Raw genomic sequence first — 20077 nt, 5'->3', positions numbered from 1 at the left:
CTCGACATGGTCAAAATGGTTAAAACATGGCCATAAATGGTGTTATATGGGGCACAGGCGATACTTGCCCATGGATCATCCATGGAGACGAAACAAAAGCACATTTGACGGCAACGTAGAACTAGAATGTGCCCCTGATGTGCCAAGTGGAGATGAAGTCATAAGCCAATTAGAAGGGATGGTGTTTGGGGATGAGAACGCCGGTCAGGCAAGGGAGGCTGAGAAAAAAGAAAGAAAAAAGCAGAAGACGAATAATGGCCATGTAGTGTGGAAGAAGAAAAGTATTTTCTTTAGATTGCCGTATTGGAAAGATAATTTATTGCGGCATAATCTTGATGTTATGCACATAGAAAAAAACGTCATGGACAACATACTTGGTACAATACTGGACATTCCAGGGAAAACGAAGGACAACCACGCCGCCCGCTTAGATTTGCAAGAAATGGGCTTGAGACGTACACTTCATACATTTGTGGACCCGCAGGATGGTAAGACCTATTATCAACAAGCTACCCACACGATGTCCAAGGATGATAAAACACATTTTTTGAAAGTGTTACGAAATGTAAGGGTGCCCGACGGATATGCTTCGAACATTTCTCGTTGTATACGACTTAAGGACCGTACGATATCGGGGTTAAAGAGTCATGACAGTCATGTACTGATGCAGCAGCTTCTACCTATTGCATTGCGTGGTTCACTTCCAAGCAATGTGGTTAGACCTCTTGTTGAGATGTCCACATTCTTCAGGTGCCTATGTTCAACAACATTGACCGAACAGGATATTGACCGACTACAGTGTGACATCTGTATCACGTTGTGCAAGATGGAACAAGTTTTCCCCCCCAGCTTCTTTACGAGCATGGTTCATGTGGTCGTGCATCTTATCCGTGAATGCCGACTCGGTGGACCTGTACAGTATAGATGGATGTATCCGGCAGAGAGGTAAAATTTGTTTACGGATATATTTCTATTTTTTGGTTTCAGGTGCCAATACATGACAAGTACTAACTAAACTGAAAATATGTATTGGTTCATATTTAGGAGCCTTGGAGTATTCAAATCTAATGTGCGCAACAAAGCGGCTCCCGAGGGCTGCATTGCGGAGGGCTACATAGCAACTGAGTTGGTGACGTTTTGTTCGAGATATTTAGAGAATACACCAACCTGTCACAATAGGATACAAAGAAATCTGGATGGTTCAAAGGGAAATGGAACACGAGTCTGACTCGACCGAATCACAATGACACAGATACACCGGTATATTATGTTCAACTTGGACGAGTTTCATCAATTGCGGATGTAAGTAGAGATCTTTTGTTGGTACATTGCATGCTCAATGAACTTGTGACAATATTGCTCGTATTGAATTATAATTAACATAATTTCGAATTGTAGGATGCACATAGATACGCTTAGGCGATCATGCAATAGGGGACGAACAACAGAGGCTCAGTTGGAGACCCAACATTATGACTTGTTCTGCGAGTGGTACCGTGACTACGTAAGAATGATGTGATGTTTACCTTATCACAATTTTCGGAGTTATTTGCGTGCAATTTTTAAAATCAACTAAAGCTAGTAACCGTGCGTTTCCATTGTACGTAATATATTCACAGGTCGATCGATTGGACGAGCGATCCAGGAATGAACTTGGTGACAAATTGGTAATGCATTGTAGAGGGCCGAGGGAGGCAGCAGTCAGATACAATAGATATGTGGTTAACGGCAAGCTGTTTCGCACTATTGCATCTGATGCCGGAAAGAGGACTCAGAACAGCGGGGTGTGTGTGCCGACTCTTGATGGCGACACGTACTACGGGAAGTTAACGGAAATAGTTGAGGTTGAGTATTACGACAGGACTAAGTACGTTATGTTTAGGTGTGATTGGGCAGACAACACGAGGGACAAGGGGTACAAGGTGGATGAGTATGGTATAGTACTTGTCAACTTCAAAAACCTTGTCCACACGGGAGACCTGGTTTCTGATGAGCCGTATGTGCTAACTTCACAAGTTGACCAGGTATTTTACGTACAAGATGATAGGTGCCCAGATTGGGCTTGCGCAGTAAGGACCAAGCCTAGAAACATATACGACGTTGGTCAGGTTGAAGGACATCAAGATTCATGTGTCAATTACCACGAGTGTGAGCCTCTTATTTTGCCCAGAAATGTTGATCACGATCTACAAGATCATATCGAATACGTCAGACACGACTTAGATCCAACCGAAGCGTATGTATAGTAGTATAATTAATTTTATATTTATGTTTTGATTGGTAGTTGTTCACTACATGCACATTACATCAACACACTTAATTAAGCTGTGCATTTGCTAAAATCTGATATATATCTCATGTAGCACTATTATTCATGCATACTTAATGTAGTAAATATTTCATACATTGTTTAAGAAATTAATTGGGTTTGTGGTGTTTTTTACAGGGTACCATGAGTACAAGGGGGAAAAGGAAAGCACGCAGGGGCTCGTCCGCAGTGCGGCAGTCTACGTCGCCTGGGTCTCCGGCAGTCCAACTTGATGACAGCGAGCAACAAGACGTTGCTCAGCTTCTTGGGATACAGGAAGGATATCGACCAGTTCTTCCAGGTACGATGGAAGGGGAGACCCCTGTCCATGCTCCATACACTCGGGCAGGCATGGCCCAAACCGGGTTTCGGGTTGATTCGTACCCGTACAGCGAGTTACGACAGAGTTATGAGGGCGATGTCGAGCGGCTTTACACCCAGCATAGCGCAGGTACGCCCGACTGTTTTTTTAAAGATTCAAAAGATTGAAAGTTTCTAACTATATTGGTGCAATATCAATTATATTTAACTACAACTACAATTTCATAGAATTCTAAACATTATTAAAAACTACAAAGCAGGTCTGGAGGACACTGAGACAGAGGCCCAGGAACACATGGCAGGTGGGGCACAGGCCACAGATGACCCGCAGCCCACCAACCCTGCTCCCGACGCTCGGTTACGCCCTCGGCAGGTCCGGATCATAAGTAAGTGTATATACTTTAATGTCGTTGTTGATTTGGTTTTAATTTACTTGTTACCTAGTATTGAATTCGAAATAACTTACCTAACTAATTTTTAATTTGTTAGGTACTGATTCTGAAGGAAACACCGTTATTGAGGTGTTTACCATTCTTGATTCGCACAGGCGGCCGGGAGTCCCCCCCGGCAAACGGATCATTTTGGAGTACAATGCATCATGCCAGCCCGTTGGATTTAGTGCCGTGCGGTTCAGACGGATGACCGGAGACATAGTTAGGAGCGGAAATTTCGTCCGAATACCAGACGATTGGACGAAGGTACCGGACCGTACCAAGGAGGATATTTGGGACGCCTTGATGGTATGTTTTTTAATAATAAGTTAAACACTAGTAATGTATATATGTATATATACACTCTAAGTACGCTATATATATGTGTGTTTAGTAAGTAAATGCATATACACATATTTTATTTTATTTTTTAATTTATCAATGTTGAACTTGTGCAGGCATACTTTTTCGTTCCACCCGAGTACAACTTGGAAGCAGTAAAAAATGAAGCATTTAAGGATATGGGCTCCAAGCTGCGGACTTAGAGGCACGAGCTCAAAAAAATATGTGCCATTACGGAGGAAGATACGCCGGACACTATACGGGCAAGACTGGGGGGACAGACGCTAGGCGAGTACAATCCCGTCGATCTGGATATCTTATTGGAGAGATGGTGTACCCAGGAGAATAGGGTAGGTCATGAGTTAAATTCTTAGTGTTGTGTACTGTCATTTATTGTAATTGTATTGGTATTAACATATTAAAAGTGTTAACTGTGTAGGAGTATGCGGCGAAAATGAAGAGCTTGCGAGCATTAAATGATTCACCACATTGCACCGGATCAATGAGCTATGCCAGGTTGACACATGAGGAGGTACGTGTGTAATTTATCCTATATATATCTAACATTATATCGTATTGATATATTTAAAAATAAATGAATTACCTATTTTAAATGCAGGCCGAACGTTTGGGCCATCAACCCACTCGTGCACACAATTATGTCAAGTCACACACGAAGAAGGGCGGTGGATATCCGAATGATATTGTGAAGGAGAGATGTGTATGATATTCACTTTTCATATGTTGTTTTGCTTGTATATTTGATAAATTATTTGCGATTAACAGTTGTGCGACCCACTGACTCAATAATTAATGTGACATTCAGGAAAAGATGAATGAGCTTATACCCACCGACCCTGCAGCATCGTCTAGCATCACAGAAGGAACGGTCAGGTGGGCGCCAAACGACGCATTCGCCCAGGCAATGGGAAATAAGCCTGAGTATGCCGGTAGGGTTCGGATGGCCGGACCAAATATTCTGCCTGTGCGGGGGACCATACACTCATACTATACACCGTCACAGGCACGGTCAGGAAACGTCAGGTATTCCACGATATCACAAGACACACTTGATAGAGCGCTTGACGCGGAGAGGGCGAAGCACAAGGAAGAGATGGATGCGTTGTTGGCCGAGAACAATGCGCGGGTAGCCCAGCAAGTGGCGGAGCAGATGGCTGAGAACAATGCCCGGGTAGCGCGACAGGCAGCTGAACAGGAGGCTGAACGTCAGGCAAGGTTTGACGCCCGTTTTCGCCAACTTGAGGAAATGATCCGGTTTCACACCCCACCAGACAATGCTTCCCCACCCTTTGCGATGGTGCGATCGTCGGTCGACAGTGGATCAGGTACTGACTTTTTTTAATAGTCAATTTAGTTTTATAACTGTCCCTATATATATATATATTTAGAATTTGGATATGTTGTAGTCATTCTAAATAATTAATGATGTTGTAAATCTTGCTTAAATTTGGTTTATATATCATGGTTGGTTTGGTGATGGATGTGGGTTAGAGTTTTGCTGGTTGAGATAATTATTTAGAGTTATTCATGCACGTATAAATGGATATAACTGCATGGCACGAAGCAATACATGCATATCAATATCATCAAGACCAGTTCTTCATAAACTTAATTTTGTAACTCTAAATATAAATAGATATAAATGCACTCAATGCTAGGGAGGGCGCTTTCCCTTTGTGTTTATCATATCTTCCATTGAACCCCCAACATTAATAACCTATATGGAAGTTCTATAATTGTATTCGGGCTCAATCGATTATTTGTTTGGTGGTTGTTTTATTGGTGAATATTGTTTGTTTTATCATTTGCAGGTAATGGACATCGTCGAGAGGATGCTATGGATGTCAATGATCGCTAGTCTGGTCGAGAATTTGAGGCTATTCACAGTTGTGTATAAGTTGATGTAATTGTATTTGTGTATATTATGTTAGTATGTGACATTTTTGGTGTGTTGAAGTTAGTTTATATATATATTTGTGATTGGTGTATATATATTATGTTATTTGTGTTATTATGGTGTGTTGAAGTTAGTTTTGATGGGTAGTTTGTGATTGATGTTAATGGATATGATGTATGTTATTTGATGGAAAAATTGTATATTATTTGCATGGTTTTGATGGATAGATTGAATATCAGGTGAACCGTAACACAAAATTCGGGTATAGTCCTGAAAAAAATCACAAAAAATATAGGGGGGAGGGAAAAAATCTGGTTCAAAACGAACCAAATTTGCCGACGTGTCAAAAATTGACACGTCAGTAATTACTGACGTGTCAAAAATTGACACGTCGGCAAATTTGGTTCGTTTTGAACCAAATTCCTGACGTGTCAGTTTTTGACACGTCAGGAAATTACTGACGTGTCAATTTTTGACACGTCAGGAATTTCCTGACGTGTCAGTTTTTGACACGTCAGGAATTTCCTGACGTGTCAATTTTGACACGTCAGGAAATTCTTGACGTGTCAAAAATTGACACGTCAGGAAATTATTGACGTGTCAAAAATTGACACGTCAGTAATTTCTTGACGTGTCAATTTTCACACGTCAGAAGATTTACTCACGTGTGAAAATTCAGCACGTCAGTAATTCCTGACGTGTCAATTTCGACACGTCAGGAATTCCGATTTCCTGACACCCACATTCTTCACGACCGAAACACGTCAGGAAAGCCCCGTCAGCAAGATTTACTGACGTGTCAGGTCGTCTGACACGTCAGTAACCATGGGTCAGCAAAAAATGTGTTTTTTGTAGTGTACGTCAAAACTCGGCTTGTATATATAAATTAGAATATGTTAAAACTTTGTTGGTTTGGAAAACAAAAAAAAATGGTTAAGAAGAATAATTACCTCCAATTTGAATTTTTAGGCCAATAGATTATATTTTTGTTAATGTTGGAGAGTGGAGAAAGAGAAAGATAGAGATGGAGAGAAAAAAGAGGAGAGATATTAATGTTGGAGAGTGGAGGTAGAAAGATGTCTTTTTTTTTTGAAATTAAGAGAGAGAGAGATGTTGAATGAGAGTGAAAGACTTGGAGAGAAAAAAGAGAAAGAGACGTGGAGAGAGAGGAAAAAAAGGAGAGAGAGAGAGAGAGAGATATGAATCGGATCAAGAGAGAGATGTGGAATGAGAGTGCTTGGAGAGAAAAAATAAATAAATAAAATAAAATAAAAGAGAGAGAGAGAGAGAGAGAGAGAGAGAGGAAAAAAGAGAGAGAGAGAGAGAGAAAAAAAAAATATATGAACCGTTCATTTTTTAAAATAATAAGTTAAAAAATCGGTTTACTCTTTAAAAAAGTTGGTATTTCAATCAAGATTTAATGCAATCAAATAAATCATCTATCTTATTTCAATACAAATAAAACCTATATAATTCCAAATATTAAAAAAAAAAGAAAAAAAGAAGCAAAATAATATTGCTTTCAAAAGTAGAGAAAAAATGCTTGAAAATCCGAGTAAATTAGACAAAAAAAAAAATCCATAAACATTCAAATGAATTAAAAGATAAGACCTTTAATTTTAGTTTAATTTATATAAATTAGAATATGTTAAAACTTTGTTGGTTTGGAAAAAAAAAAAAAATGGTTAAGAAGAATAATTACCTCCAATTTGAATTTTTAGGCCAATAGATTATGTTTTTGTTAATGTTGGAGAGTGGAGAAAGAGAAAGATAGAGATGGAGAGAAAAAAAAGGAGAGATATTAATGTTGGAGAGTGGAGGGAGAGAGATGTCTTTTTCTTTGAAATTAAGAGAGAGAGGGAGACGTGGAGAGAGAGGAAAAAAAAGGAGAGAGAGAGAGATATGAACAGGTGAGAGAGATGTGGAATGAGAGTGAATGACTTGTAGAGAGATAAGAGAGAGAGAGAGAGAGAGAGAGAGAGAGGAAAAAAAGAGAGATAGAGAGAGAAAAAATATAAACCGTTCAATTTTTAAAATAATGAGTTAAAAAATCGGTTTACTCTTTAAAAAAATTGGTCTTTCAATCAAGATTTAATACAATCAAATAAATCATCTATCTTATTTCAATACAAATAATATTTCTTCATTAAGACAATTAAATATATTACAAATAAAATTCCTACATTTTAATTGTCTCACAATATTGATATATAAAGAGAGAGAATTTCGGAACCTTTTGTTTTCTTCATTAAAATAATTAAATGCATTACAAATAAAACTCCTGGGTTTTAAGTGCTCAAAACTTGTTCATTCTTTAAAACGCCATGTGTCGCAATTATAGGCATTCTCTAAAACATGGGTTCACGACACGTGTCGTAATTCTAAGCACTCTCTACGTTAAAACTCGGCTTTTATATATATTTGAATAAAAATAATATATAAATTTGAAAAAATTATAAGGGACACAAACGAAAACAGAAAGTAAGAGAAGATAAAAAGAAAAATAGAGAGAGAAAGAGAAAATTTGGGGACATTTTGTTTTCTTCATTAAGACAATTAAATATATTACGAATAAAGAGAGAGAGAGAGAGAGAGAGAGAGAGAGAATTTCAGAACCTTTTGTTTACTTCATTAAAATAATTAAATGCATTACGAATAAAACCTCTAGGTTTTAAATGCACAAAACTTGTTCATTCTTTATAACGCCACGTGTTGCAATTATATGCACTCTCTAAAACATGGGTTCAAGACACGTGTCGTAATTCTAAGCACTCTTTACGTCAAAACTCGGCTTTTATATATATATATATATGATAATCTTAAAGGATAAACATGTAAATAGGTCATATACCCAATGCTCATAAATATATGAGTGAATAAACAATTTTATTTTATTTAAATTAAAATTTCCTACAAAATAATTGAAATTTAGGGGCACTATCTGTGATCACCTCTCGTGATTGAATCAGTGGTAGACATGGAAGGCGCAGAAACCTGGGAAAAAGGAAATGACGTGAAACCAGATGATTCATTACTTTTAAATGATTGAGAAGAAGCACTGTCATGTAGTAATTCCCCCAGATCAGCATCACCATCCAAAAACTGCACCGCTTGCTTCATGCTAGGCCTTGCGGCTGGTATTTCATGTGAGCAAAACAGGCCTAGTTTCAAAACCAATTCCATTTCCTCAACCACGTAATTACCTTCCAATCTTGGATCACTAGCATCAAGGATATCTCCTTTTCTCCAGCACTCAGCAACCCAATCAATCAAAATCACCCGTTCAGGCAGTACCAGGCCCTCTATAGGCTTCCTTCCACAAGCCACTTCGAGCAAGAAAGCCCCAAAAGCAAATACATCAGTGAAAGTGGTTGCCCTTCCTGTTCTAGTAAGCTCTGGAGCCAAATAACCCACAGTCCCTACCACACGGGTGGTCTGAGGATTGGTGCCATGGTCGTATAATTTGGCAAGGCCAAAATCTCCTAGCTTTCCATTTAATCCAGCATCCAATAGAACATTGCTTGATTTTACATCTCGGTGCAGAACAACTTGTTCCCACTCTTCATGGAGGTAAAGAAGCCCAGATGCAACTCCTTTGATGATTCTAAGTCGTTGAACCCAGTTAAGATTTGGTTTTTCATTGCTATACAAGAACTTGTCAAGGCTTCCGTTGGGCATATAATCATACACCAACAGGAGTTCTCCCCTTCGCCGGCAATAGCCAAGGAGCTGCACCAAGCTCCTATGCCTCAGTCTTCCCATGCTAACGATCTCAGCCACAAATTCCTTCATTCCTTGTGTGGAATCATGTGAGATTCTCTTTACTGCAATTTGTAGATTAGACGAAGGAAGTATTCCCATATAAACCTTTCCGAAACCTCCTTCTCCAATAACCTCTGTGTCTTTGAAACCTTTGGTTGCTTTGTGGAGATTCTTGTAGCTGAACCTGTGGGGGCCATACTCCTCTTCCCAATCTTCTCGTAGTTCTTCATATTTCTTCCTCCTCAAAATGTAAGCTGCAACTCCGGCGACAGTTATCAGCACAACTGCTACTGCTATGAGAGAAGTCATGATCACTAGGCCTGCAGGTTTCTCGTTCCCTTTCCTCTCTGGAAGTGGAGGGAGGCTTGAAACATCAAGGCTTTGTGCTGGTCCACTTTTATTAAAGCTCCATCCAAGAATGTAGTGGGAACTTGCAAGTGTACCTGTGGCTGAAGAGAAACCAACATACATGGATTCCAAAAGAGTTTCAGACAAATCAATGGGTTTTGACAACAGAGGCCGGTTTGGTTTTGGGATTGTTGTTGGGGCGAGTGTTACATTGAGCAACTTTTCTGCTTCATCATAGTCTATCCAAAGATGCATTGGATTGCCACTGAGGAGCTCCAAGCTTATATTCTTCCCTTCTTCAATGGAAAAATACGTTGCAGGAGCAAATTCAACAGAGTTTATGCTGTTGACATCGATTCCCACATGATTTATAATATCTCCAAATTCAGCGCCTGGAACAGGATCAACCTCGATGGCCAAGATGTGGTTTGCCTTATTGCCGTTATTTGAATCATTGAAGAGCCCGAGAAACCGATTTGCATAAGCATGGGTGAAGTCTGTCGAGGGGCTGATGGTGAAGGCAATACCCTCACCGCCTAAGTTATCCACTTCAGGAACCATGGCAAACACAAAGTTGGTAAAAAATGAAAGAGATGATGAATTTGTTGTGTTGAACTTTATTGGAAACTGATAGAAAGCACGACCAGCTTTATTGGCTGAAAGGTCGGTTAGCTGCAGTAGACCATTGGGGTGGATTTTTGCGATTCCATCAAGATCCAGATTGGTTGGATCATGGAAGCCATTGTAGATGAAGCCCTTTTCATCTTGAGCTAGAGCCAAGGGAATATACGAAACATACAGAAGTATCAGAAAATGAAGTGATCTAAGAACTATTGCCATTGCAAAAAGTGCTAAAATAAAATAAAAAATTCCTCTTTCTAGACAGATGAACGCCTCAAACTCCTAAGAAATGACACACGTTTGTAGAAATATATAAATATAATGTAAACACAAGAATATATAGGACTATATTTTTACTATATTGAACAATGTATATGATATATAGAGAAAGTATTCTAACAAAGCAAAACATTTAGTATCTGTCTTCAATCAATTAATTGCCTCACAAAGAAGATATATAGATTTTCTACTTGGAATTTTTATTTGATATGCACCATCCTTGCTGCCACCTACGTTGACCATGATTTGGAAGATTCTAACCAAAAAAAGAAAACGAAAGATTCATCCAATGAATCCAGCCTAAATGGAAAAACATCAGCATTAATTAAGAAAAACCTCATTGGGTTAGCAGCGAAACAAAGAGCCCGGCATTTATCGAAACCAACATGTCTCACTGTCTTACCCACCAAAGTGGATGAGTTTGGTCAATGTCTATACTCCATTTTTATTTTTTTCAAAGCGATAGAAATTTGATTTTTTCAGTAATAAAGTCTTTGCTCAAACCTTATGCCAAAAATCAATTCAAATAAAATAGAAGAAAAATTCCAGTGTCAATATTTTCAAGAGGGATTAAATGTATTCATCGGAAAAAAAAGAACAGAAAAGTATATATACTACCAACTACCAACCCTATTGGCCCTAAACTACCAAAAAAATTCCAATGCTAATTAAATATAATATTAATATTTTTTTTTTAAATTTTATGAAGGACATTTTTATCATTGGAAGATATTAATATTATTGATAGTTTAAGGGGACATTGACACAATTGGTAGTTTTGAGAGGGGATAAGGTATTGACAATAGAATGATATTAATATGCGTATTTTTTCAAAAAAAAAAGAAAAAAGTGAATGAAATGTACATACATATATATACATATACAAGCTAGACATTGGAAAGTTTATTTTAGTTCATGCTATATATGGCTTCCTGTGAGAAACTTTGATCGTTAATACTTGAGATCAATCGCTTCATATATAAATACTCAATAGAACTCTCAAGTGCTTACTCTTTAATGTGGCAGTAAAAATCACGATTTGATGCTATATGTACTTTTTTTTGTTATCTTATTCAACGTTGATTTTCACTGTCATGTTAGAAAATGAGCACTTACAAGTAATTACTTGTGGTCGATTCCTGCCATTCCATCAAGACGCAGATCGGCTTCAAGGAAGCCATTGTAGATGAATTCGTTTTCATCTTGTGCAAGGGCCAAGGAAATACAGGAAACATGGAGAAGTAATATCAGAAAATGAACTATTGCCATTGCAAAATGAGGGGAGAAAATAAACTCTCTTTGTAGACAGAAGGCGGCTTTTATTTGTTTAAACATCCCAAACTCCTGACAAATGGCACAGGTAATTAATGACCAAATAATTAAGGTAGGGAATTAAATCCCACTAAACATGACAAATTTTCTGTTTAAGCTAAACTTTCAGTATCTGTGTACTGTTCACATAGTCTTGGCCGCCAGCAGCCAAAATGTGAACCACAAATAGGCCATATGCACCACACTTGCTGCCACCTATGTTGACTAATGACTATGATTTGAAAGATTCATCCAATTAATTAACTAATGACTATGGTTATGAGGAAATTTCTGTCTGCTCTTGGAGATTAGCGGTGAAACAAACAGCCCGGCATTTATCAAAATAAACAAATCTCCCACCAAATAGGACACGTTTGGTCAATGTCAATACTCCATTTATTTAATTATTTATTTATTTTCAAACTAGAATACAGTCTTTGCTTCATATAATTGCGCCTAAAATGTCAAAGGCGTTAACATCACTTGTCAAGGGGTCTGGCATGGTGTGGATAAAAGAAAAGAATTCATTGTAAAAGAAAAAAATTGAATAAAAGAAAAGAAGTAATTCTCGGCTATATATACATTTTAATTCTATAATGTTGATGTGACTATTTTAATTAATTTTTTATTTGTTAACATTACTTATAAAATAAACAAGCCGCCATAATGTAGCTTGCAAAAATTCCAAAATTTGATAGAAAATTAGGATATAGATATCAGCTGGGTCTTGAAATTGAAGGAAAAATTAATCTTTCTTTTTATATTTTCATTGTTGTACACCAAAATAGGGGTTGCAGCCCTACTTAAGGGTAATTTAAATAAGTTAGTGCAATAAAATTCTTTTAGTCCTCTCATCTTCACCTTAGTCCAATATATATGTAGGTCAAAAAAGACAAGAAAAGACTGTTGGAAATTCTATATGCCCACCTTGTAAGACCTCTTCTTTTTAAATCGAAGAAAATTATAGTTAATAATTTGGGTCTCAATCATGGGTCAACATTGTGGAGTAGGATTATTGAGAAAAAAACATGGAAAGAATATTAAATATCAATATTTAGAAAAACAGCATAACTGGTTTTTGATATCGCTTTCTCAAGGTGGTCACAAATAGAAATCTGAGCAATATTAGTGCTATGATTACTTTATTTGTAATGACTTAGGGAAAACGCTATTCACATATATATTAACTAACTATCGATCACTTCAAAAATATTAGTTAAGTTATAATTGAAGTTTTTTAAAATTATTTATAAAGCTCAGTTTCATCTAATAATGAATCATTGTATGACTTAACACCTATGATTATGTGACGTCCCATATCGCTTGGGTATAGAGATAAGGATGTGCTTAAATGTATACTACACCCTTAATGACAACAACACGTTTTAAAGTCTTGATGGCCATGATCCCATCAGAACTCCGCAGTTAAGCGTGCTTCTGCTGGAGTAGTACCAAGATGGGTGACGTCCTGGGAAGTCTAGTTTGGGAGAGCCAAAAGCGGACAATATTGTGTGTCATTGAGGTGTGATATTACAAATGGTATCAGAGCTATTGCTCAGCCTGATATGGGAGGAGCGTGCACAAGCCTATGGAGGTCGCTAGCGGGCACTCTGAGTCCCGCATCGCTTGAATATGAAGATGAGGATGTGCTTAAATGTATACTACACTCTTAATGACAACAACGCGTTTTAAAGCGAACAATATTGTCTGTCATTGAGGTGAGGTGTTACAGATTAATCTCTTTATAATCCACCGGCCACCCCATGTAAGCAATTTATCTTCTTAATGTAGGACGAATAACTTTATGGAATGTTACATTAATATGATATTGTTCAGTGAAAAATTTAGAAACTTATTCCTATTTCTTGCACTTCCATGATATCTTATCTTACATGATATATGAACCAATCACTATAGCCAATAAGCTTAGGAGATCCAGTAGGAATTGAAAGAATAATCTATATATGTACTGTTAGAGAACCAAGAAGATATTGAATGATTTGACAAATAGCAGCCAGGCGAAGATGCTAAGGGGAAAACAAATAAAATTTAAAAAAAGGAAAAAAAAAAAAGAAAAAAAAAAGAGGGAAAAGTCCATGTAACCTTCCAAAATCACTACCAAATTGAAAATGTCCTCCAAACTTTAATTAATGACAATATCCCTCATAAACTACTAAAAAATTGATGATGTCCTTCCCAAAGCTTGCTAAAAGACAAATTCGATCAAAAAACTCTCCCCTTTTATGTGAATATGTAATGAGAATAGATTTTAGGTTATGAGTGAATCTAGACATTTTAAATTTTAAGGCAACCTAAAACCTTTTTTCAAACATCAGGTTCGAGATTGATCACCCTTTAATAAGAATAATATAACAACTTAAACTCCTACACAACTTGAAAGTAAACTCCTACTTTAAACAACTACTAAAATAACTGCAGATAGTACTGCTACTCGACACAAACTATAAACATATATAACCTATATATATAGTTATACTAAATGGATAACAATAGAAGATAACTCTCATTACTCTTTGTGGACAGAAGAAGACCTTTATTTGTTTAAATGAATTAAACTCATGAGAAATGACACATGCTTGTAGAAATATATAAAAATAATGAAAGGGAGGGAAAAGAAGTGGTTTCTCTGTTCACATGTCATGGCCAATCAATCAATTACCTCACAAAGAAGATACATCGTCTACTTGGATGTCTGATTTGATATGCACCACCTTTGCCGCCACCTACGTTGACTATGATTTGCAAGATTCTAACTATAAAAAAAAAAAAAAGAAAAAAGAAAAAAGAAGATTCATGCAATGGAAAAGGACTGCATGCGACTAAAAAGAAAAAAAACATAACATTGAGAAAAACCTCTTGGGGTTTATCGAAACCAACATATCTCACCCACCAAAGAGGACGGGTTTGGTCAATGTCTATACTCCAGTTTCATTTTATTCAAACTACGTGCGGTAGAAATTTGATTTTTCCAGTAATAAAATCTTTGGCTTCCTTTCACATCCGATAGTTACAGCAAAAATTGATGGACGTGAGAAAAAAGTAAAAATACTTGGAATGCAAAAGTGAAAACCTTTTGTTTTGAAATGATTTTTTTTTTATTTGAACGGTTGTAAAAAATAATTAATGTGATGTAAAAAGTAAGAATGTTAAGAGAGTTAAATTTTTTGGATGAATAGTAACGGGCTCTTGCCAAAGGTGCCTTTGCTTCATCATATATATACCTTCTGCAAACTTACTATCACTTGAAATAAAATAGAATAAAACTTTCGGTGTCAATATAAATACTCAAAAGAACTTTCAAGTGCTTACTGTTTCACGTAGCAATGAAAATCATCATTTGATACTATATGTATTTTTATTTGTTATTTTATTAAATGTTGATTTTCATTGTTAATTACATTAAAAAGTGAGTACTTATGATCAAATAAGTAATTGAGAGTTTGTGTATCACTTCTTAAATACTCATACAAGAAATTTGAATAGATAATATTAACCGAGTAAACCATCAACTTGCATTACAAAGAATTCTTGGTAACTATTGCTTGTCAACCTTAGAAAAACCTTAGAAATTAAGCAATTGAAAGCTTACACTCAGGCCCCATTTTATTTAAGAAATAGACATTTGAAATAGAATGATTATTCTTATGGAATAGTTATTCTTTTATTTGGTAAATGTCTATTTATAGGAATAGTTATTCCACATCCGTTAGAACATTCTCAATGAATGAGCCAAATTATACTTTTATCTAAAATGACTAATTAGATTTGTAAAAAATTCCTCACATTGTATTAGCCAAAAATAATGCAAAATGTATATTTTATTAGATTAGCCAAAAAAATGCTACATGTAGCGGCTCTTTTCTCAGGAGCCATTTCATTTTTTTTATTGTTCTCAAATGTTTTCTCTTTTCCCAAACTTTTTCATGCTATTTCTCTTCCACGTCTCAATTTGTCCAAAATTTTCTCCTACTCTTTCTCTTTCCACATCTCTTTTTTCTCAAAAGTTGAAAAATAGGATATTTAGAAAAAATGCAGTCCTTACAAAAAAAAATAAAAAATAAAAAATAAATGATATAAATAAAAATATAACTAATAGAATGTAGAAAGCATTTAAAAATTCATTAACTAAACTAAATAAAGTGAATTTTGAGCAGTCATCTTACATAAAAATTTAGCTCATTCATTAGAAATGCTCTTACATACAAGAATAGCTATTCATCTAAAAAGGAGAAGAATAGCTATTCTTGAGAGAATAGACAAGGTTTTCAAAAAAAAAAACTATATATATTAAATAAAAAATCTTGTGAGTGGCCGCGCCACCCTCGGAGGGCCTTGTGGTGGACCAGTGAGGCCTCATGCATGGGGGTGGCTGCGTGCCATCGGTGGTGGCCAAGACCGCCCCTGGTAAGAATCTAGGGTGGCCTCGCCAAAAATACTCTTTAGAAACTTTCTTATATATTTTTCATATACTCCATGTCGTTGTTCTCCAGCATTTTAAATTCGAGTATCAAGTCCATCACTTCATAATTTGTAAGTATTTTAAGTATTTTGAAGTTTATTATAATCTTCTTCAATTTCAATATTTAGTTTACATTACATTTTCGTGAACATTTTTATTTTTCATGTTTTATATATATATATATATATATATATATATATATATATATATATAAAAGACATCAACGTTGACTGTTTTTTTTTTTTTTTTTTCGAATTACAACATCAATGCAAACTCTATTTATGTTTTTGGGATGTATTTAATGGATGTTTTGATGAAGTATGGAAATATGATTTATGGAATTTTTCTGGAAGATAAAATGGAAAATGGTGAATGGGTAAACATACGGATATGGAAATGAATTATCTAAAAAGAAAATGGGCTATTTCGAGTATAGACCATTAGACCCAACCTCCAATTCAACTTTATCCATATATCTTTTATCCTCAATATTCATACTACTAAAACATTTCAGCTAAGAAAGTAACAACTCTGAAATCGGCTTAACCTGATAATAGCAAATGGGCTTCAACTATTCAGGCCGAATACCCATATGTTTGAAAACTGAAATGAATGGGCTCCAAGTCGGAGATGATCGAGCCACTCCCCTTGGTTAATTTTGGATCAACACCGAATATGCGACTTAAACTTGCATGAAAAAAAAGAAAAAAGAAAAAGAACAAACCATTCAAGCTTAATCCATCATCCATCCATCCCAGAAAAATAAAGGCAAAAGCCATAATTAGAAAGATCCAACTCCATATGATATATTCTCAATAAACTAATGTTTGCATGTCCTTGAGTCATTAGTCATTATTGTCTCCCATGTCCCATGTTTTGACAGATTTTAAGCTGTGAAATTTGATCTGTTTGCCTTTTTCTTGAGAACAATGGCCAAACAAGTATCTCCTTGTATTTCTTTGTTCCTTAAATCATCCCCGAGGAAGTGATATAAATATCCTTGAGGTGCTTTGATATGTGATTGTATGTTTTTAGTGATGCGATATGGTTCATTACAATTGAACAAACAATTATTTTCACGTTTATGAAATTATGAGATACACTTCATTTTTTTTTTTTTAGATGCCCACATAAAAAGAATGGAATTCGATCTGATAACCTTCGCTTCATAAGATGTGAACTTTAATCGATTGAGTTACCATTTGGGACGAGATACACTCCATACGAATCATTATGGTTTAATTGTTTTAATAAACTCTATTTTACCCAGAAAAAAAATATTTGTAAATATTATAAGACCCTGAGTTATATACAAATCTGTTGAATGGAAAATAAATTAACGAATGAATTTTACACATGCATGATTTAGTGATTCAAGGAACAAGCAATTTGTCCATTACAGAATTCTATTAATTATCAGTCTAAATGTCTAAGATTGTACTCATAAAATTACTCATTACTGGCTGCAAACATTAAATTGTAAACTCCAAGGTTTATGGTTTGAGATATTCTATGTGATTACCTCATTTATCACATCATGAATCATATTCAATGCAATTTATAGACCATTTACACGCATATTATAAATAATAATCTTAAAGGATAAACATGTAAATAGGTCATATGCCCAATGCTCATAAATATATGAGTGAATAAACAATTTTATTTTATTTAAATTAAAATCTCCTACAAAATAATTGAAATTTAGGGGCACTATCAGCGATCACCCTTTCGTGATTGAATCAGTGGTAGACATGGAAGGAGCAAAAACCTGGGAAAAAGGAAATGACGTGAAACCTGATGATTCATTACTTGTAAATGAACGAGAAGAAGCACTGTCATGTAGTAATTCCCCCAGATCAGCATCACCATCCAAAAACTGCACCGCTTGCTTCATGCTAGGCCTCGCAGCTGGTATTGCATGCGAGCAAAATAGGCCTAGTTTCAAAACCAATTCCATTTCCTCAACCACATAATTACCTTCCAAACTTGGATCACTAGCATCAAGGATATCTCCTTTTCTCCAGCACTCAGCGACCCAATCAACCAAAATCCGTTCAGGCAGTACCAGGCCCTCTATAGGCTTCCTTCCACAAGCCACTTCGAGCAAGAAAGCCCCGAAAGCAAACACATCACTGAAAGTAGTTGCCGTTCTTGTTCTAGTAAGCTCTGGAGCCAAATAACCCACAGTCCCTACCACACGGGTGGTTTGAGGATTGGATCCATGGTCGTATAATTTGGCAAGCCCAAAATCTCCTAGCTTTCCATTTAATCCAGCATCCAATAGAACATTGCTTGATTTTACATCTCGGTGCAGAACAACTTGTTCCCACTCTTCATGGAGGTAAAGAAGCCCAGATGCTACTCCTCTGATGATTCCAAATCGTTGAACCCAGTTAAGATTGGGTTTTTCATTGCTATACAAGAACTGGTCAAGGCTTCCGTTGGGCATATAATCATACACCAATAGGAGTTCTCCCCTTCGCCTGCAATAGCCAAGGAGCTGCACCAAGTTCCTATGCCTCAGTCTTCCCATGGTAACGATCTCAGCCACAAATTCCTTCATCCCTTGTCTGGAATCATGTGAGATTCTCTTTACTGCAATTTGTAGATTAGACGAAGGAAGTATTCCCATATAAACCTTTCCAAAACCTCCTTCTCCAATAACCTCTGTGTCTTTGAAACCTTTGGTTGCTTTGTGGAGATTCTTGTAGCTGAACCTGTGGGGGCCATACTCCTCTTCCCAATCTTCTCGTAGTTCTTCATATTTCTTCCTCCTCAAAATGTAAGCTGCAACTCCGGCGACGGTTATCAGCACAACTGCTACTGCTATGAGAGAAGTCATGATCACTAGGCCTGGTTTGTCTTTCCCTTTCCTCTCAGGAAGTGGAGGGAGGTTTGAAACATCAAGGCTTTGTGCTGGTCCACTTTTATTAAAGCTCCATCCAAGAATATATTGGTAACTTGTAACTGTTCCTGTGGCTGAAGAGAAACCAACATACATGGATTGCAAGAAAATTTCAGACAGATCAATGGGTGTTGACAACAGAGGCCGGTCTGGTTTTGGGATTGTGGTTGGGGCGAGTGTTACATTGAGTAACTTTTCTGCTTCATCATAGTCTATCCAAAGATGCATTGGATTCCCACTGAGGAGCTCCAAGCTTATATTCTTCCCTTCTTCAATGGAAAAATACGTTGTAGGAGCTAATTCAACAGAGTCTATGCTGTTGACATCGATTCCCACATGATTTATAATATCTCCAAAATCAGCGCCTGGAACAGGATCAACCTCGATGGCCAAGATGTGGTTTGCAGTATTGTTGTTATTTGAATCATTGAAGAGCCCGAGAAACCGATTTGCATAAGCATGGGTGAAGTCTGTCGAAGGGCTGATGGTGAAGGCCATACCCTCACCGCCTAAGTTATCCACTTCAGGAACCATGGCAAACACAAAGTTTGTAGAAAATGAAAGAGACGAATTTGTGTCGAATTTTATTGGAAACTGATAGAAAGCACGACCAACTTCATTGTGTGAAAGGTTGGTTAGCTGCAGTAGACCATTGGGGTGGATTTCTGCGATTCCATCAAGACCCAGATTGGCTTGATCATGGAAGCCATTGTAGATGAAGCCCTTTTCATTTTGAGCTAGAGCCAAGGGAATATAGGAAACATAGAGAAGTATCAGAAAAAGAAGTGATCTAAGAACTATTGCCATTGCAAAAAGTGCTAAAACAAAATAAAAAATTCCTCTTTGTAGACAGATGAATGTCTCAAACTCCTAAGAAATGACACATGTTTGTAGAAATATATAAATATAATGTAAACACAAGAATAGGACTATATTTTTATACTATATTGAACAATGTATATGATTTATAGAGAAATTATTCTAACAAAGCTAAACATTTAGAATCTGTCTTCAATCAATTAATTGCCTCACAAAGAAGATATATAGA

The 20077-nt window shown here is 36.5% G+C and overlaps 2 protein-coding genes and 2 pseudogenes across 2 annotated transcripts; 2 read left to right on the top strand and 2 right to left on the bottom strand.

The window, feature by feature from the left end:
- The first annotated feature begins 1670 nt into the window (after positions 1-1670).
- Positions 1671-2467, top strand: LOC148584252 (uncharacterized). Its single transcript, XM_088518819.1, has 2 exons — positions 1671-2236; positions 2447-2467. Exons 1-2 carry the CDS (start codon positions 1671-1673, stop codon positions 2454-2456), a joined length of 576 nt encoding a protein of 191 aa, XP_088374945.1. The 3' UTR covers positions 2457-2467.
- A 1560-nt stretch (positions 2468-4027) lies between these two features.
- LOC148584251 (uncharacterized) lies at positions 4028-5396 on the top strand. Its single transcript, XM_088519342.1, has 3 exons — positions 4028-4123; positions 4229-4748; positions 5235-5396. Exons 2-3 carry the CDS (start codon positions 4235-4237, stop codon positions 5279-5281), a joined length of 561 nt encoding a protein of 186 aa, XP_088375468.1. The 5' UTR covers positions 4028-4123; positions 4229-4234; the 3' UTR covers positions 5282-5396.
- A 2861-nt stretch (positions 5397-8257) lies between these two features.
- Positions 8258-10273, bottom strand: LOC132163093 (L-type lectin-domain containing receptor kinase SIT2 pseudogene; annotated as a pseudogene).
- A 7571-nt stretch (positions 10274-17844) lies between these two features.
- On the bottom strand, positions 17845-19839 carry LOC132163089 (putative L-type lectin-domain containing receptor kinase I.6 pseudogene; annotated as a pseudogene).
- Positions 19840-20077: the final 238 nt, after the last annotated feature.

This window comes from Corylus avellana, chromosome 8 (genome assembly GCF_965113065.1).
Source record: "Corylus avellana chromosome 8, dhCorAvel1.hap1.2, whole genome shotgun sequence".
NCBI lineage: Eukaryota > Viridiplantae > Streptophyta > Magnoliopsida > Fagales > Betulaceae > Corylus > Corylus avellana.
Note: the sequence above shows the minus strand (reverse complement) of the source record. Positions and strands in the feature narration are given on the sequence as shown.